Source organism: Gossypium hirsutum, chromosome A01, assembly GCF_007990345.1.
Source record: "Gossypium hirsutum isolate 1008001.06 chromosome A01, Gossypium_hirsutum_v2.1, whole genome shotgun sequence".
Taxonomy (NCBI): Eukaryota; Viridiplantae; Streptophyta; class Magnoliopsida; order Malvales; family Malvaceae; genus Gossypium; species Gossypium hirsutum.
In genome coordinates, this window is record NC_053424.1 from 1,309,440 (window position 1) to 1,328,201 (window position 18,762).

General features: G+C 31.6%; 3 protein-coding genes and 1 pseudogene across 3 annotated transcripts; 1 reads left to right on the forward strand and 3 right to left on the reverse strand.

The window, feature by feature from the left end:
- Positions 1 to 1,055: 1,055 nt before the first annotated feature.
- Positions 1,056 to 4,157, forward strand: LOC107900965 (chaperone protein dnaJ C76, chloroplastic). Its single transcript, XM_016826768.2, has 4 exons — positions 1,056 to 1,572; positions 2,450 to 2,706; positions 2,819 to 3,002; positions 3,410 to 4,157. Exons 1-4 carry the CDS (start codon positions 1,222 to 1,224, stop codon positions 4,031 to 4,033), a joined length of 1,416 nt encoding a protein of 471 aa, XP_016682257.1. The 5' UTR covers positions 1,056 to 1,221; the 3' UTR covers positions 4,034 to 4,157.
- Positions 4,158 to 4,548: 391 nt separating this feature from the next.
- On the reverse strand, positions 4,549 to 7,492 carry LOC107900273 (thioredoxin-like protein YLS8; annotated as a pseudogene).
- Positions 7,493 to 7,835: 343 nt separating this feature from the next.
- On the reverse strand, positions 7,836 to 11,780 carry LOC107900964 (uncharacterized). Its single transcript, XM_041117395.1, has 3 exons — positions 10,848 to 11,780; positions 9,763 to 9,893; positions 7,836 to 8,821 (listed from the first exon to the last, which is right to left on the reverse strand). The coding sequence occupies exons 1-3, from the start codon at positions 11,058 to 11,060 to the stop codon at positions 8,032 to 8,034; spliced, it is 1,134 nt and encodes a 377-aa protein (XP_040973329.1). The 5' UTR covers positions 11,061 to 11,780; the 3' UTR covers positions 7,836 to 8,031.
- Positions 11,781 to 12,305: 525 nt separating this feature from the next.
- On the reverse strand, positions 12,306 to 17,284 carry LOC107900963 (nucleolin 1). The gene is made up of 18 exons (XM_016826765.2): positions 17,039 to 17,284; positions 16,884 to 16,929; positions 16,470 to 16,636; positions 16,161 to 16,274; positions 15,877 to 15,999; positions 15,676 to 15,786; positions 15,480 to 15,578; positions 15,272 to 15,361; positions 15,081 to 15,188; positions 14,870 to 14,983; positions 14,707 to 14,775; positions 14,513 to 14,604; positions 14,315 to 14,432; positions 13,991 to 14,079; positions 13,770 to 13,860; positions 13,571 to 13,662; positions 12,955 to 13,271; positions 12,306 to 12,541 (listed from the first exon to the last, which is right to left on the reverse strand). The coding sequence occupies exons 1-18, from the start codon at positions 17,069 to 17,071 to the stop codon at positions 12,510 to 12,512; spliced, it is 1,905 nt and encodes a 634-aa protein (XP_016682254.1). The 5' UTR covers positions 17,072 to 17,284; the 3' UTR covers positions 12,306 to 12,509.
- Positions 17,285 to 18,762: the final 1,478 nt, after the last annotated feature.

Consider the following 18,762-nt stretch of genomic DNA (forward strand, 5'->3'; position numbering starts at 1 on the left):
TTGGCTGTGTATTTTTAGAGAAAAATATTTTTTTGATAATGAAATTGGAAACATGGAATATAAATTGGACTGGACCAGTTGGTCAAACCGGTTCAGTCCACCGACTATATAAGAAACATCACCTGTAAAAAAGCCCTCAAAATTGCAATCCTATGGGCATGAGTAGACTTATTCATGAGTTAGGTTACTTGTCCAAGCTCGAAGAATTGCTCGAAATATGAAAGGATGTGGACAACTCGGATTGCTCAAAATATGAAAGGATGTGGACAAGGTAGGAGGCTCAAAGGGTTTAGACAAAAAGATCAAAGGGTTTAGACAAAAAAAAAAGTTTGTTTAAAATATGAGTTAAGCTTGAATTTTAAGATTCAAGGCTTCAGTTTGGTTTGTTCCATTTTATACTTTTGTAATATATTTTTATATTATGTTTTATATCATATAAAATTAAATATGTCATAATACAATATTATGTAAATATTTGAAATAATAAATAATATTAATGGGTTTAAAACAGGTTTAAGTTAGTTATTTATAAATATGAACGAGTTTAGATAAAATTTTAGGCTGGTTCGAACTTAGATAAACATAGTTTAGGTCTAAATTTGGCTCGACTCATGAATACCTTTATAAAGAAAGTTAAGGTTGATTAATTTTTATTTTTATAAAAATTCTAATCTACTCGTAATTTTTTCAAATCTTTAAATTAGAGAATGCTAAATTTCATCGAACTCATTAGATTAATTACAATAATTAAGGTTTTCAGAATTGGACCGTTAGTTATATTAGTTAAGTCATCAGTTTGTTTGGTTTTATTAAATAAATTATTAAAAATTATAAAAAAAATTAATTTAATCATTTTTTACTTTAGTTTAACTGGTCCATATCGTTTTTAATTTAATGGTTTTTTTACTAATACTTGGATTGATTCCTTACCTAATCAATCAATTTAATCCAACTCAAATAACTATAATAGTAAATTTAACCGATGTTTAGTGGGTCAAGGAGGGTTAATTTGGCACTTTCAGGACTCCTCCAAAGTCCCCACTCCCCGATGATATTGGAGATACTCACGCAATTTCCAACATTGACATTTAAGAACCCACAGAAAAATATCTTAAAATTCACAAATATCTTCCTTCTTTCATCCATACAAACATAATCTCCCTCTCTTTATCCCCTTTCATTTCAATCAAAAACGAACACCCAAATCCCCCAACAAGTAAAATGCCTGCAATATGTTTACCTTTGTACCCACCTTCAACTTCAATCATAAACAATACCTTAACTTCGAAACCAAATTCTAAGAATTTGCCTTATCATCATCATCATCGTCGTCGATCTTTAACATGTAAGGCTTCGGCCGATTCTCCTTCTTCGATACTCAATTTCGATCTCTACGATCTTTTGGGAATAGAAAGCTCGTCGGATCAATCACAGATCAAAACGGCTTACCGTGCCTTGCAAAAGCGGTGCCATCCTGATATTGCTGGACCAACGGGTCATGATATGGCTATTATACTCAATGAAGCTTATTCCGTTTTGTCTGATCCTGGTTCTCGTTTGGCTTATGACAAGGTTAGTTGCTTATTTCTTCTTCACATGTTGCAAATTGATTTACTTGGATTCGGTTGTAAGTTGTGAGTAAAGATATAAGATTAAATTCTATATATAATGGAATTAAGATTAAGCTTAACTCGAAATTTAAGGTTTGATATTCGACTTGAGTTTTATCAAACATCAATTTTTAAGCTTGAGCTTAGTTAAGTTCATTTATCACTTTTCATATTCGAATTCGACTCAAGCTCGATTAAACATCAATCAATTTCTAAGTTTAAATTTAGTTTGAGACTTAATTAAGCTTGATTAAGCTCATTTATCACTTTTACTACTCAATTTGAATTTGAGCTTGACTAAGCTCAAACTTTTTCATATTTAAACTCTTTATTTCTATACATTAATGGTAAAAATATAATTTCATATCTAAAAATGTAGAAATATTCATTAGCTGAGACCTTCTAGGTGTGAGCTGACCTGGCTATTTTACTGTTCAAAAGGAAAAGAAAAATTATTATTATTTATTTAGATTTAATTATAAAATTATATAAATATAAATATAAATATAAAATATTTTTTTATTTTTTATTTTTGAATAATAAAATCAGCCGTCTCAAGTTAAAAAATACAAACTCAAGTTCACTTCAAAGCAGATAGCCGAAGTCATGAACATCTCTATAAAAATATATTAAAATAAAAATCTCAATCAAGCTCACAAGCAGTTTGAATCAAAGATTATGGTGCTCGAATTCGGCTCGATTAAGATAATTATTTAATTAAATTTAAATTTTTTTCAAATCGAACTCGAATATGTTGCGAGAACCAATGTACATCAGACAAGGGGACCGGCAACATAGTTCGTAAAATCCTAAGGTTGGGATTCAATGAAAAAGTGCAGGAACAAGCAAAGATGGCAGAGCTTAGGGGCTATACAGGGAAGCCATTATATTCAGTGTGGCTCGGTTCTGAAAGTGAACAACGAGCAGTGTTTGTTGATGAAATCAAGTGTGTTGGTTGCTTAAAATGTGCTTTGTTTGCCGAAAAAACGTTCGCTATCGAATCCGTGTACGGAAGAGCTCGAGTCATCGGTCAATGGGCTGAGCCCGAACACAAAATCCTAGAAGCCATTGAAGCTTGTCCTGTTGATTGCATTTCGTAAGTATCTTGATCCCGATCTTGCTTTTCCGCGTTCCATATGTTTAGTATCGAGCACGGACACTATCATGTTCAGATACTCTCTTGTCTTTGAACTTTTTAAACATGACAGAATGGTGGAGAGATCAGATCTTGCGGCATTGGAGTTTTTAATGTCGAAGCAACCTCGAGGAAATGTTCGAGTTGGTGTCGGGAATACGCTGGGCGCTCGTGTCTCGAACATATTTGTCGAAGTAAAGAAGTTTCAAACCAGATATTTTGATGCCATGGACAAAGGTTCTAACAAAGAATCCAGGGTATATAGATCAATCTTTATATTAAGAATCGAATTGCATTTTATCTCCTCTATTAAATAATAGATAAATTAATTTATGTACATTAGATTTAAGAGTAAACTAGCCTTTCTATTATTTTCTATTTTTAAAATTTAGTCCCTGTATGTCAGAATAAGATACGCATGGTACTTCATATGTAACTGTTTGATTATTCTGTCAACCATACCGATTTTTAACAATGAAATTGAATAAAATTTTTAATAGAAATAGTCTGTTTGCTATTTGATCTGAAGTACTTGGATTAAATTGTCTATTTTTTTAGTAAAAAAATAAAATATAATCTGACTACTAATATAAGGGTCTTTATGATACTTTTACATAATAGATATCAATGACTGCTACAACTAACTCAGCAACGTTTATTTTAGGAGGCTGACCGTCGTCGAGAAGCAAGGATGTCGGCAATTCATGCGATAAAATCGATTTCAAGATGGTGGTATTGGCAATCACCTAATGCCGGTACACCATCGGCCAAGTCTGATCTAAGCTTGACACACATTTCCCGAAAATCATCCGAACCAAACATTAACAAGATCCGTGATGCCGCTGCTGCTAGAAAACAAGTAAGGGAGAGTTCAAAAACGACCAGATCTCGAGCCTCGTCGAGTTATTTGTACGATGACGAGTATTGGATCCCATCAAGACATGCTCTTCCAGCTTCGGTCGAAAACAACTCAAGCTCTAGAGTTGCACCAAAGCCTCCAAAAACTAACCCGAGGAACGAAACGGACAACCGACATTACGGAAAAGATAGAAGGACAAGGAACTCGATAGAACGGGGAATCCCAACGGTGGCTGCAATGGTGGCTGCTGTTATAGTTCGACTACAAGTCGGGGACAGAGTGGCCGGTGAAATAACCGAACACGCTGGTGGCTCGTTGGCACTAACAATGGTTAATAGCTCATGGTCACAAGTTATTTTAGCAGGGATTACATGGTACTTGATTGCGTCAACCATAGTGGAGCTAATAGAAACAATAAGAAATAGATGAGGGATTCACATAGGAAAAACAGAATATTTTCACACAAATATAAATTGATTAATTTCTATCAGTTCCTGTATTTTGTGAAAGTTACAAATTTAATCTCTATACTTCTATTTGATAAAAAAGTTTTAATCCTATACTTTTTTAATTTTGAAAGTTTAATCCTTAAATTTATTTGTTTAAATTCAATTATTGGCCTTGTACAATAAGTACAATTATAGATTTTAATCCATTTATCCACTCGAATCATTCTAAGCTTATGTACTATTTAAATTTTAAAATTTTAATCTTAATGTAAATAATAATTATTAACCTATTAACTGAATTCGTAGTGAGTAATAAGTGAAAAAAAAATCGATATGATATTACATATATGATTATATATTTGTCACATTTTATTTTAAAAATAATAAAACTTAATTAAATGAATTTAATAATTATCATTTAACGATAATTGAAATTTTAAAATTTAATAAGTATAACGACTAAAAATGATTAAATAAAAATATAAAAATTAAATGCATAACATTTACAAATATAGGGACTAATAGTAAAATTTAATCTTTTAAATGTCTATACCGATCAACTAATTATTTTAACTCTTCATCTTTCTTAAAATACTCGTAAAAGCTACGCAGTTTCACATTCATACAAGCATAGCAATCTAGCATTATTCACATTTAAAGTGTTTCAAAATTGAGATATAATCAGTACCGGTACTTAGTCGAGTAATCTTTCGGAGCAATTACGAGACCGCGATCCTTTCTTGCTCCGCGGTATACGGTTTCGACGATGTCGATGAACTCTTGCTTGTCCTTGAGTGCCCAATTGATTTTGTGCCGAGATCAATCATGATGTGCTTGTTTCGAAAGAAGAACATTACCGTCGACGGATCGTAAAGCTCGTACATGGTGTTGAAATCGGGCACTTCGGTTATGTCAACGACGTAAATTACGGCAAAGTTCTTTACTTTTTCGGCAACTGAAGCAAGGACTTCATCCATCTGAAAAATGTAAATTAACTTCACCATCATAACTCTTAACGTAACAAAACCAATGTTAAAAAAACCAAACCAATTCTTTATTAATGGTTTCTTTTTTATGTTTTTTATATTTAAATAAATGTTAAATAGATATTAAGTTGACTATATATAAACTTTTAATAAATAAAAAATATAAATTTATTAAATATTAAATTAAAAATAATATAAATATTTTTTAAAAAATTTAAAAACAACATAAGCTAGCTTAAAATGAGCTTGAATTAGAATAAGTTTAGTCAAAAATTTTATACACATATTTTAAGTAAGACCAAACTTAATAAATATAAAATGTATTAATATCATGCTTAAATTTAATCTAAACTCAAACCTAACTTGTCTCACAAACACTTCTACACCGATACCCAAATAGGTATGTAATTTTGGCCCAAACAAGACATCACTTCTTAATTCAACCAATTTTATTACTCCGTTTCGAAATATAAATTTCAAATTTCAAATTTCAAATTTATTTATTATATAAATGATAAAAATAGAATATATGAATTATGAGTAAATTAGATAAGATTCAATATAATATAAAAAAATAAAAACATGAATTTGTTTGTTAAATAGGCTTTAAAAATTATAATGAATATTATATTTTTAAATAATTTATTACTTAATTTACACTATTTTTTAAATTCAAATCTAAATTTTAAAATCCTAATTTTCAAAAGATACCTAGAAATAATTAATGCAAGTCATGCATATATCACCTGCAGACTGCAGCCATTACATTCTCCATGCATAACCCATTTTATAAAGCAGGACTTTCCTTTTCTTGAAGTGCCTTCCTATCTCTTCACATACATACATACACATCCAGATATTAGCAAAACAAAAAGGGATAATATATATATTTTTTGTTCACTGTTCTACTTAAATTTAGTAATTAGAATCATTTTAGTCTTTTAACTTCAATTCTGTCAAAATTTTATGATCTTATCAGTATTAAAAACTAATTGATAAAGCTATTCAAACAAAAAAATTTAATGCCTAACTCGAAAAATGCTTAAACATGGTAAAAATAAAAATCAGGACAAAAATCAATAGTTGAACAGATTAAACATGTCTATTTTTTAAATCTTTATGAATTTTTAATCATTTATTTAATTATTGTTAATGCAACAATTGAATAGATTTGACCTGTTCAATCACCAATTCGATTATTAAAAAATTGAATATCTCAATACCACATCATAAATTTTTTAAAATTTTGACTTAATTATATTATTCCATCGCTGAGATTCAACCTGCCGAAGTAACTAAGAACTCCGAATGGAAGCGAGAAGATTTTTGAACCGTCGAACTATTTCGACATATTTTTCTTTAGGTCCTATCCGCTAAATTTTTTTGAATCCGCACATACTTTGTTCTTCCCTTTTTTTTTTCCAACCCTTTCTTTGCTTTTAATTCTTTGTTTTTGTCTTTATTTTATCTCTTTAGACGAAATTTCAACTTCATAAACTAAAGTGGATAAAAGAAATTCAGGTAAAAAAAATCAAGGAGCAAAAATTATATTATCCCAAACAAAAATTCTATATAAGAATAATCCAAAAATCCGCTCATCGCCATTGCAGACAGACTCCAAACAGAATTATCATATAACTAAGGTTAAAGGTATAACAAAGCTCAGTGTTTTAAGGTATCGATCAATATGCATAAGTTTATATATATATTACTAGGATTCAAACTTCAAAGAGTGAGTGAGTTTGATCGTAATTTTATTTTTTTGAGTTTTCCATGTATTTGAATGTTCAAAATAATGAAGTTCATATCAATGTGACGAAAACATAATTTATTGAAATCGAAAACATTTTCTGAAACATATATACAACTCTAAATAAATTTTGAAATTTGTGAATTATTTGTCGTGAATCAAATCAATTTTTAAAAAAAGCTGGAGAAACAACAATTTCTGTTAACAGAGATTTATATCATGGATTCATACATAGTTCATAAGGTAATGGCGTATCGTAGGTACCTGCATGCAAGTTTCGTCCCAATCATGGCCGAAACGGATGATGACAACGCGTTCTTCTTCGGCGAGGATGGCCTGATCGACGGCCCACCCCGAATGCAAGTGCGGCAACAGGTACGACATCGTTTTTCTCCCTTTCTTATCAGTCTTTTTTGCTTTAATATTCCCCCTTCCCTTTGGCTTGGCCTCTGAAAGCCATGGAAATCTGAATATTTTTTATTTATATAGAAAATGGTGCTATGGGCATGGCGATGAAGGAACGCTCTGGAAAGGTCCTCAGCCTTCTACACACTGCGTGTATAATTGGTTTGTGATCTCCCGCCCGCTAAAATCATGCCACGTGATTAGTTTGTCGATCACCTGTCTTAAGTCTAAGATTCGTCTTGTCCGTTGACCTTTTTTAAATTTATAAAGGGTTAATATATTATTTGATCCCTATTTATTCCGATTTTCACAATGGCAGTATGAAATTTTGTTAAAGCTTGGTTTTAGTGCTAATTGATGATGCTTTTTTAGATGATATTCTGTTGTTTAAATAAAGACATTGGTTGTTCTCACCGTGAGCAATTGATTGGTACCAGATTATTGGAAAATTCCTATATTATAGAAAATGCATCAAATTAGTTTGTCTATTATTAAATAGATTAATCTAGTCCTTATACCTCAAATTGTAACCGAATTAACATGTATTGCATTATAGGGATTGTATCAAATTAATCCCTCTATTTTTTTTTCACTTTAAAAATATTAACTCTGTTAGGAATTAAATGATATTTTTTATCTAGTAAATGGTAACTTTATTCCAATTTCACATTATTTGCTTCATTTAATAATAGAAGGATTAATTTGATCAAGTCTCTATAATAGAGGGATCTCTTAGCTACATTCACCATTAATATATACTTATCCGCAATTAGGAGGCTCAATTGTAGTAAAAGAATTTGAGATGTAGCTGGGGAATATGGTGAAGTTGATAGGGAGCTAATCGAGAGCGGCTTTGTTTTTACGAGCGGACATTGGCATCGACAATCCGTAAAAAAACGATGTTGTAATGGCGGCGGTTGAAAGTGGTTGTAAATCCGGATTCCGGCTCCATTTAGGCGCTGTCAGGGGGGATGATAAACTAGTATTACCATCTTGATCTTGCAAATTCGACGTACTATATGATTTCCTTACTGCAGAAAATTTATCAACCACGAACCCGTCTCCGATAGCTATTGAAGCGGGATTGAACCCTACCTCGGCATCGATTAATAAATTAGTACGGCTTGCTGCTTTGGATCTTAGTGCCAAGCCTTTCGATGTTATCGTGGAAAATCCTCCGGTGCTGGTGTTATCTTCCAATAGCTTTTCAGGGGTACAGTCGGCCTCCGATTTTGGCCGCCTTTTGAACAGTTTCTCATTCGACTTATCTTCACTTTCTTTAGCAGCTTCTACAACAGACATGACATTGGTTCCGACTTCACCATTTTCATCAAAAAATGCATTAGCTTTGTTTTTACAATTCCGATGAAGCTTCAAAGATGGGTAGGAAGCAGAGGAGGGTTTCAAGAACGGACTATCGTCCGGAAAATGAGTTTCCCCTTTCCTGTATACCGCCATCTCGAAACCTTCGGGTATCGTATTTCTTTCTGTCGATTTAAGGGCATAGAAACCTTGCAATGAAGTCATTGCAGGAGAGATCCTTCGATGAGTCGTTTTCAACGACAGGAACGAATCGAGCAAATCGGGAGGCAAATGTTGGGCTGGCATTCGGCTCACATTGTTTTGTCTGCAAAAAGAGTTATCAGACACAGTGAGATGAGTCCAGGATGCATAACTTCGAAAAATCTTCAGTCGTAGAAAACGAGACTGAAACATTGAGTATGGAGTTCTCATGAAGAGGTTCATTAATACATATTAGCACCAGAGAATAAAGCTTTCACAATCAGCAACTAATGAATAGGCCAAGCATGTATTTTCCGAATTGGTCAATTTTACATAGAATTTTTTCGATGCTTTCTAATTCAAAAGGCAGATTCTAAATATAAAAACTTTCTAACATAAGTTTCTTCATAACCAAAAGGAAACATTTGCAATAGGATAATCTAATTTCAGCTTCTTACTACATTAGTGTATATATAAAGAAAAGAACAAAAAGTGCATCAAAGGGTTTGAGAAATGCATACCCACAAATTAACCATTCAATTCAAAATCATAGGAAAGCATCACAACAGATCATGAAGATTAACATGCAAAGGTGCAAAAATGAAAATTACAACTAATTCTAACAACCATCAAAATGAATAACGGTAAAAGTATCGTGGAGGTCCTTATATTAGAAGTTAAATTATATTTTACTCTCTCTAAAAAGTTAGTAAATTAGCCTCTGTACAATAGATTAAAGAGTAAACTAATCCGTCTATTAAAAATTTCACCTATTTCTGTTGTTAAAATTTAGTCTCCATATGTCAAGATAAGGTACACATGACATGTCGTATATTATTATCTGGTTATTCCATTAGCTACATCAGTTTCTAACAATACAAATGGATTCAATTTTTAACAAAAATATCAATTTACTTTGATCTATTGTAAAGAGATTAATTTACCTATTTTTTAAATAGAAAAAGTAAAATATAATTCAACTCCTTATACAAAATACTTTTATCAAAGCTAAACAGTCCATAGAACAAGTAGTATTGAAATTATAAGAGAAATAAGGTGCAATACACTATTGTTTCGCAACCATTGGACGAGCAAGGCGACGGTGGATGCCGCCCTGGTAGAGGAATCTGAATTGACTTAAGAGCAAACATTTGAAAATCTGTAACCAGACCGTTCATCTTTTTTATATCAGCTACCTGATTATTTCACACACATAACAGCAGCAATTTATCAATACCTAGACAAACTATAATTTATAAAAAGGGTATCATTTTAGGTTAAAAGGCAAATTAATCCCACTATAAAATTAAGAAATTTAATCCTTCTATATTTAATTTTGAAGCAAAGAAATGAAATTTTAAATGGAGGTAAACATCAACATTATAATATATTGACTTAGTTTGATTTTGGTTAAAAGTGGGGTAAAACTATTATTGAAGAGTTAGTTGCATTTTGTCTTTTTTATTTAAAAATTAGTAAATTAATTTAGATTAAATAGCAAATTAATTTTATTAAAAATTTTATCAATTTTTATTGTTAACAATTAGTTTTATTAATTATTATACACTAATTCAAAGAGCAAATTAGTTCTATTAAAAATTCCATCAATTTGCTAGGTTATCTAATGTACTGGAATTAATTTGCTCATTTTTCTTATACAGGAAGCTCATGGTACTTTTACCTTAGATGTGCAATATGATAAATAAATTTTAATTTTGTATAATTATATATATATGAATTTTTTATATAATTCATTTTTCACAAACTATTAATATTGTTATTGATATATCACCATTTTTCTTTATATATTCCATGCACATATAATCATATGCAGAATTACGCCAAATTCAATATTATGTTATACATTTTAATCAAAATTCATATATAAATTTAATATTTATAAAGAAAAAAATTTTAAATTCAACATTTTAAAAACATAATAAGAACTAAATTACTCAATTTTTTAGTCAATTTTAAACACTAAAGATTAATATTGTCTTTTATATTTTACCAATATTTGAACTAAATTGCTATAAAGATTGATTTGCACTAAACAAGTTATAATGTATAAAAATAATAAAAGAACTACCATAAACAATTAGAGTTTAAAAAATCCTAAATCATTAAACTAAAGTATGAAAATCAGTTACCTCTACGCCGTACTTGATGGCGACGCCGGCCATAGTATCGAACCGCGAAACGGGATGTTCAATGTAACCATTACCCCGTAACGACAGATCCGGCGAACTTTGATCCCTTTCTTTCTCTAAAACACTGTAATCGTTGCAAATTTTACTGTATATTCCATTTGCGCTGTAACTGTAATCTCCATTTGCAATGCTATTACACCTTTCTCTTTCCATCTGCAATTTCCAAATTTCCTTCAAAAAAAACACAAATTCCTATTTCATTACCCTAATTTCATCACTCCCCCTTATTCGATCTTCCATACTCCATTTTTTTAGTTATTGAATCGAAATTTAAAGAATCTAGAACATTGAGAACAGATAATCTAATTGTTCTTTTTTAAATTTCTATCGAATTGATTGAAAACTCAAAATTAGACCCTTAAATTAATTAAAAAAAATCTTAGATCTGTATAAAAAATGAGAAAGAAAACAAAATAAATAGAAAAAGCATTCAATTTAGGAAACTGAATTAACAAAAAAATAAATGAGGATAATAGAAAATAAAAAAAATGGAAACCTTTAATCATATACGAGACTTTCTCTTAATAAAATATTGTCTTCTTTCTTTCTTTCTCTTAAAAGTATGATTATCAGCATTAAACTCAAAATTCCTCAATTAAATTAGGCAAGTTTTGACCATGAAAATATATAAAATTCCTATTTTAACTTCCGACAATTGTCAATGAAAGTTCTAAAAAGAAATAAATTTCGGTGTTAATCTCTAAATAGAATTAAATTTCGGTGATCGATTAGAAATATGGGCGAATTGACCTTAGGCTTATCTCTTCAAAATTGTTCCTACAGTTAATATAAATTATATAATTATTTTAATTAAACAAATTTTATAAAAATATATTTAAAATTTAGACAAATATTTATAATAAAAATCAAAATATAAACGAATTTAATGAAACATACGAAGTAATTATAAAAAAAATTACCAATTTTCCGTTTAACTCATAAATTACGCTATAAACAACCAATGGGAAGCCTTCTAGAAAAAGTTGAGTTCCAATAGCATCTATTTCAAAACTATTTAATTATAAAATATAAATAACTAAATTTTTAAATTTGTAAATAATAAAATTACGAAAACATAAACTAAAGAAATTAACTATCATAAAGAAATATAACTAAAATTCTAAATCCAAAAAAAATACACTTAAAATAAAATATTTGACTTTAAAAAATAATTTCAATAAAAAAATTAATATTAACAAAAACAATAAATTTTAATTTGAAAATTAAAAGTATTTACATCATCTACTATGATACCGATCAAAGAGACTTTAATATTAACAAAAAATAATTATAATAGTTAACAATAAATAAGCCAATAAAACCAAATTGAATATTATAAATATTGCAAAATATATAAATGGTTCGAAAATCGTGTATACCAGAAAGACACTAGACAAATGGGAAAATTTACTAGACTTGCAAAATATATAAAATTGTTGGGAAAATTCTAGTACAAGGCATATAATAATAAAACTGTGAGATTCAACATGCTAATTAATTAAGATATAATAACAAAACAAAGCTTAATCTAAACCAAAACCATTTCTTTTTGGTACATGACCAAAAACAATTAAACATAGCTAATTGGAACCTCCAACTTCATTAATCCTCATCATTAAAAGTAGTCTTCCTTCCTGCATTTCAAGTAAATTATAATTTGATTTAGCAATAATAGAAAATTCCGGTTTTTAATTGGTCTAAACCCTTTTTTCTCATTTTCCCGGTTTAAACCAAGTTCGGCTCATTAATCTCCTATTCATAAAGATGTAGGATTCCCCCAGTTCAACCAATCCCAATATTGTCTGAACCGAACCAGTTTGGACCAGGAACCAACCAAAGTACCAGTCCAAAAAATTATTTTGAACCAGTTAAAACCCAAAACTGGTACAAACAGGTTGAACCAGTTAAACCGGGTTTTTTATTTTTAATGACTTTTTAAGCAAACTAAATGGTCCAACCAGTTCGGACCACCAATCGAATTCTAATGACTGATCATGATTTTTAAACACTAAGAAAAGCAAAACATGCTGGAGTAACATAATAATACCTGTGCCAGCAGCAGCAAGGTTTGGCTTATTATAAGGTGTTCCACGTCCACCTCTGCCACCACCAAACCGACCACCACCGCCACGCCTACCACCGCGGCCACCACCATCCCTTCCTCCCCGACCACCGCGACCTCCACGGCCACTGCCATCCCTTCCTCCACTCCATCCACCACTCCTACCACCACCTCTTCCACTGCCAAAATCGCCTTTAGGTTTTGCCTCATCCACGGACAAGGATTGATTATTAAGTTTTGATCCATCAAGTTCTAGAGCTTTGTTCAAACTACCCTCATCTTTGAAATCCAAGTAAGCAAAACTGCAAATTGGTTTGCATGTGATCAGATATGGAGTTCCACTAGAAATAAAATGCATACTTCAAAGACATTAACATTCCAAGATTTACTCGGGTGCGACTATGGAATATAGTATGTGTTTAAGACGGGCATTATGGGAAGGATATGACCATTCTTGAATACGGTACAAGATTTTAATGTATAGGAGGATCCTTGGATGGTCATATCCTTGTATACTCGTAACCCAAGAGAGGGATATGGCATCATTTGAGGATACTCAGATGAAATAACAGCAGAGCATATATATTTACATAACACTAACCCTTTCACAGCACCGGAATCCCGATCTGTTGGTATAGCCACCCTAGAAATCTCTCCACAAGAACCAAAGTGTTCTTGCAAGGAATTCCTGATCTGCAAATGTTTCAGGCACAACAGAAATAAATACAAACAAATTCAGAAAAACAGATGGAGGAAGAACAGAGCAACGGAAACTAATATTTAAAGCAAAAACAGCTAACCGTATCCTCTTCGAGTGATGCATCAAGTCCTTTGACGAATATTGTTCGAGATTGACCTTTTCCACCTTTCTGGAATGAATTGTTCCCATTGCTGCACAAGAAAGGTGCAGGAAATCGGTTGAAAAAATTAATTGAATTAAATAGCTACTTCTAGATCAAGGGTCTACAAGATATATATATACACAGACACCAATTCACGAATTGAAGTAGGGAAAACTTACCCACTGTATGGTGTATATGCACCCCTTTCACGAGCCAAATCAAGTCTAACAGCACGGTTCATCAAATATTCCCCATTCAACTCCAGGGCCTGAAAAGGGTATGATGTTAGTTAATAACTTTACAACGGCTATATATCCCATGCATATAGGATCGATTTTTATGAAATTATGGCATTCACAAGCATGCAAGTCATATACTTGCAAAATATGCTATTACATATGCAAGAACTCGACACAAAAACATTAACCGATTACTTGCAGAATACACAAACAAAAAGTTAGCTTATGCATCAGATATCTATGTTATAAATACAAGAAACCTACTTTCTGTGCAGCCTCTGCAGTGGCAAATTCAACATGTCCATAGCCCTTAAAGTTCCCCTCAGCATCAGAGGAAAAACGAACTTCGACGACTTCACCAGCATCTTTAAAGAAATTCCTTCTGCAGTGTATAACATAGAAAAGATGAAATTTATATTCCAAAAAAGATAACTTTAGAGGGACCAGAGAACCTAAACATACACATCAGCTTCTTCAATTTGAAAGGATAAGTTTCCAACAAACAGTGTCTTCGATCCTGTGGATTGGGTTTGAGGAGTTACAGGTGTTTGGGGCTGCAGAAAAACGATGATCAGATTCTGACCAACTTGACAAAATGATCAATAACAAGCTGAGGTGGACATTTAAAGGAAACTTAACAGGAAACTAGTACTTACAGCTTTCTTTGCAGACTTCAAGTCCTGCTTGGCAGGTGTTGTAGCATCGACCATTTCCACATCTGTGTCCTGATTCCAATATAAAAGTACAATAATGCATTAGACAATCATTACAACCTACAAAAAGTATCATACAGAACATAGGTTCCTAAAAAAATTGTACTTTTTTCTTTGGACCTTCTTCTTCGTCACTTTCCTCGTCATCATCTGATTCCTCAGATTCTTCCTCTTCACTACTGCTTGCTTTTTTAGCAACTTTAGCCTCTTTCTTAGGAGCCTACAGTGTGAAATGAACAGATTGCCAAATTAGTACAAGTTAAATAGAAAGTTAACAGTAACCAGATACACCCCATTCTTCGAACAATAAAGCACACCTCTTCATCCTCAGACTCACTGTCATCAGAGGAGTCACTGCTGGAATCATCAACCTTCTTGGGGGGAGGAGCAGAAGCTTTCTTCACAGCAGGTGCTTTCTTTACATCCTAGATTAGTGCAACGGCATCAATATCATATATGAAATAAATAAATAAATTGAACCGAGAACCTTATGAATGAGATATCACACCTCTACATCAGAATCCTCCTCAGAGCTGCTGTCGCTAGATTCAGTTTTAGCCTTTGCAGTCGCTGAAGGTACGTTCTTTGGAGGAGGTTTCTACACAAGTATATATATTCAGTTAGTGGAATTATAAAGATTGATAATAACTAAATACCAGCAGAAAATATGGGTCTTATAAGGACCCCTAGTCTATTATAGGCATCCCAACACTCACAACATCTTCATCCGAAGAGCTGTCACTTTCTGAACTATCACTAGACTCCTTTTTATTAACAGCAGTTGGTGCTTTCTTAGGAGCAGGCTTTGATTTTTCCTGCATATAAAAAACATTACATTTATAAGCTAAAGTTTTTAAAACATACTCCCAATCAAATTGAAAAGCAACCATCATTCAACAATCCAGCACTTACATCATCTTCATCCGAGCTGCTATCTGCATCTGAAGAATCTGAAGACTCTGCTTTCTTAACAGGTGCTGCACCATTTTTAGCAGCTGCTACTTCTTTTTTTGCAGCAGGTTCCTATAAATCAAAACCCAACAATAAAGATAAATTCAAGTTATTCTATAGTAATTCTTACATGCTATCTATACTATTTGTCTCAATACTAACATCATCCTCATCAGAATCATCGTCAGAAGAAGAATCCGAACTGCTATCGGCTTTCACTGTCTTAGCCGCTGGAACAGCAGCCTTTTTAGCAACTACAGGCTTTGTATTCTTGGCAGGAGCTTCCTGTAAAACCAAAAAATTGAATGTCAACAATCAAAAAAAGGAACATCCTACAACCATACAAATATTAGTGTTACGCGGTCTCTATTTTCCCCTTTTAAGTACTGCATCCGACACATGGACTCAAACCCTTAGTCCAAATTACATAGGAGCATAATACTCACTTCATCCTCGCTACTCGAGTCAGAAGAATCAGAACTGCTAGCTTGTTTTGCTTTCTTTGCAGGTACAGATCCATTCTTCACGACAGCAGCCTGTTTCTTCACTGGTGCAGGTTCCTGAACAAAACAAAACAACAATAAAATAGCAAAAACAGATACAAATGTACCTTCATATGCTTCATTTTACTATTCTATGAATGCATAGCATAGGTACTTAAAAGAGAAATGGGAGCTAAAAGCTCATGAAAAGTGAACTATCAGCATAAATCAATATCATGAACAAATACATAATCATAGTTGGTTTTCGCATACATCTTCGGATTCTGAAGAGTCATCGGAAGAACTACTAGTTTCCTCCTTCTTCTTCTGAGTCTTAGCTTCAACCTCTTTCTTCACAATAGCCTGTGCCACTCCATCGTTTTTCTTCTGCTTCTTTGCAGCCACTTGTTTTTCAGGAGTTTCTTCAGCATCTCTCTTACCTATACAATCAAATAAATACATGAAAAACAAAAACAAACCAACAAATGAATAGTTTCCCAAACACAAAGAACAATAAAAACCATAAAACAACCAGTTCTCATACAATGAAAATCATTCTAAAAATCTTGAAACTTTATCACACATTACGGATTATACAACAAACACATATTTAAAACTCAAAACCCAACAACAAAAACATATTTAAAACTCAAAACCCAACAACAATAATTATATAAAAATAAATACCTTTCTTTCCAGATTTAGGAGCAGCTACAGCAGGAGCTGCTTCAACCTATGAAAAAAGAACACAAATTTAAGCCATTAAAAACTACTTATAAGAAAAACACATTAAACCAACTGGAGAATCTTTTAATAAAATAAAAGAAAAGAAAAAATAGTACTTTGGGGTTTGATTTCTTGCTTGATTTTCCCATAGTTTAAGAAGACTTAAGGAGATTTTCAAAACTGACTTATGATTTTTATGGGATTAAAAGAGAGATATAAGAAACAGCGGCTGAATATCAGCAAAAGAAGTTACAAAAACCCTACTTCAAAGAGGATATTTTTGGAGTTTGGAGGTTTAGGGTTTTGTGAGGGGAAGAGTCGATAGAAAGTGAGGATTATATAGTGGTGGGTGTCAATGTGTATTAAACATTGCCAAAGTAGGTGTTAGGGTTTTTGCATGTCCGCGTCAAATTGAAGCGGTTGAATTGCACGTGCAAATGACAGTGCTCAACCGGGCCGCCCTGCCTGACCCGGGTGGCCTGATTTATTTTGGGATAGGCTTCTGTTTAATATTTTTAATTTTCGGTCAGTCCGGCCCGTTTTATTATGATGTTTAATAAATAATATATTAATAATTTTATATTGATGTTTGTATAGAGAGGTAATCATGGACCCGGGCTTGGCCCAGCTTAAAAATATAAGTTTAAAATTTTGTTCAAGCCCAGCTCACCCGTATTATTTTTTATATAAAAATAAATTTAAAAAATATAATACATCAAATAAATTAAAAATATTAAAATAAATATTTTCCAACAAATTTAAACTAAATTAAAAAAATCGTACTTAAATAACACTAAGATAAGTGTAACTTAACGAGCAAAAGTCTCTAAAATAGTAGCAAAATTAACCATAAAATAAGAGTTATACAATATCTAAATAGTAAGAACAAAATAGTAGCAGTATAATAGTGAAATAACTGCAAAATAATGGAAAAATAATAGCAAAACAACAACAGTTTTTTCTTTACAAAGTCAAGTAGAGCCAAGCTCGGGCTAAAAAAAGCTTACTTGAGACCCGACTCATTTTCTAAACGGAATTTTTTTTTGTCCAAACTTATTTTTCGAGCCTATATTTTTACTCAAACCCTCTCACTTTTTGGACAGACTCCCAACTCAACTCACGATCAAATTTATTTATGTATTTTTTAATTAAATTTAAATATACAGCGTAATGGATCATTGGACAGCTCAAACTCAGGCTTAGAAAAATTTTGGAATCAAGCCTAGGTTCAACACAACACATGAAAACTTCTTACAGTCTCCATAGTTACTAACGGTGGGTATTCTTTTTGAATATATTCAGGCAATTAAATGAAAATGCAATATTATAAGTGAAAATATGTATAAAGTCTCTCTATTATAAGGATTATATTAAATTAGTTAATTTATTAATAAATAAAATAATTTAATTATAATTTTGTTATAAATAATCACATAAAGTTAAATTAAAATAGAGTTAATATTCATTGTTTGAAGAAATTATATAAAAAATTATTATTTTTTAGTTTAACTTAAAAAGCATTCAATTAATGCTCCTTTTACATTTTTTAAACTTCCTGTTAAATAATTTAATATACTTTAATTATTTAATACCATAAACTAGTGCATCACACAGTAATAAAACTAGTACAACATAACTTAATTTCATTGATAGTTAATTTTTAATCTCCCTTCATCAATATAGTTATCATTAAATTTAAATACATATCTCGATATTAATTTTAATATTACTAATATAATATTCAATCGCACTCCTATATTAATTAATCACATCCACTATATTATTTTTACCATGTTGAAGTCAATCTCACTATCCTTCCAAATACAACTTAATGAGCATA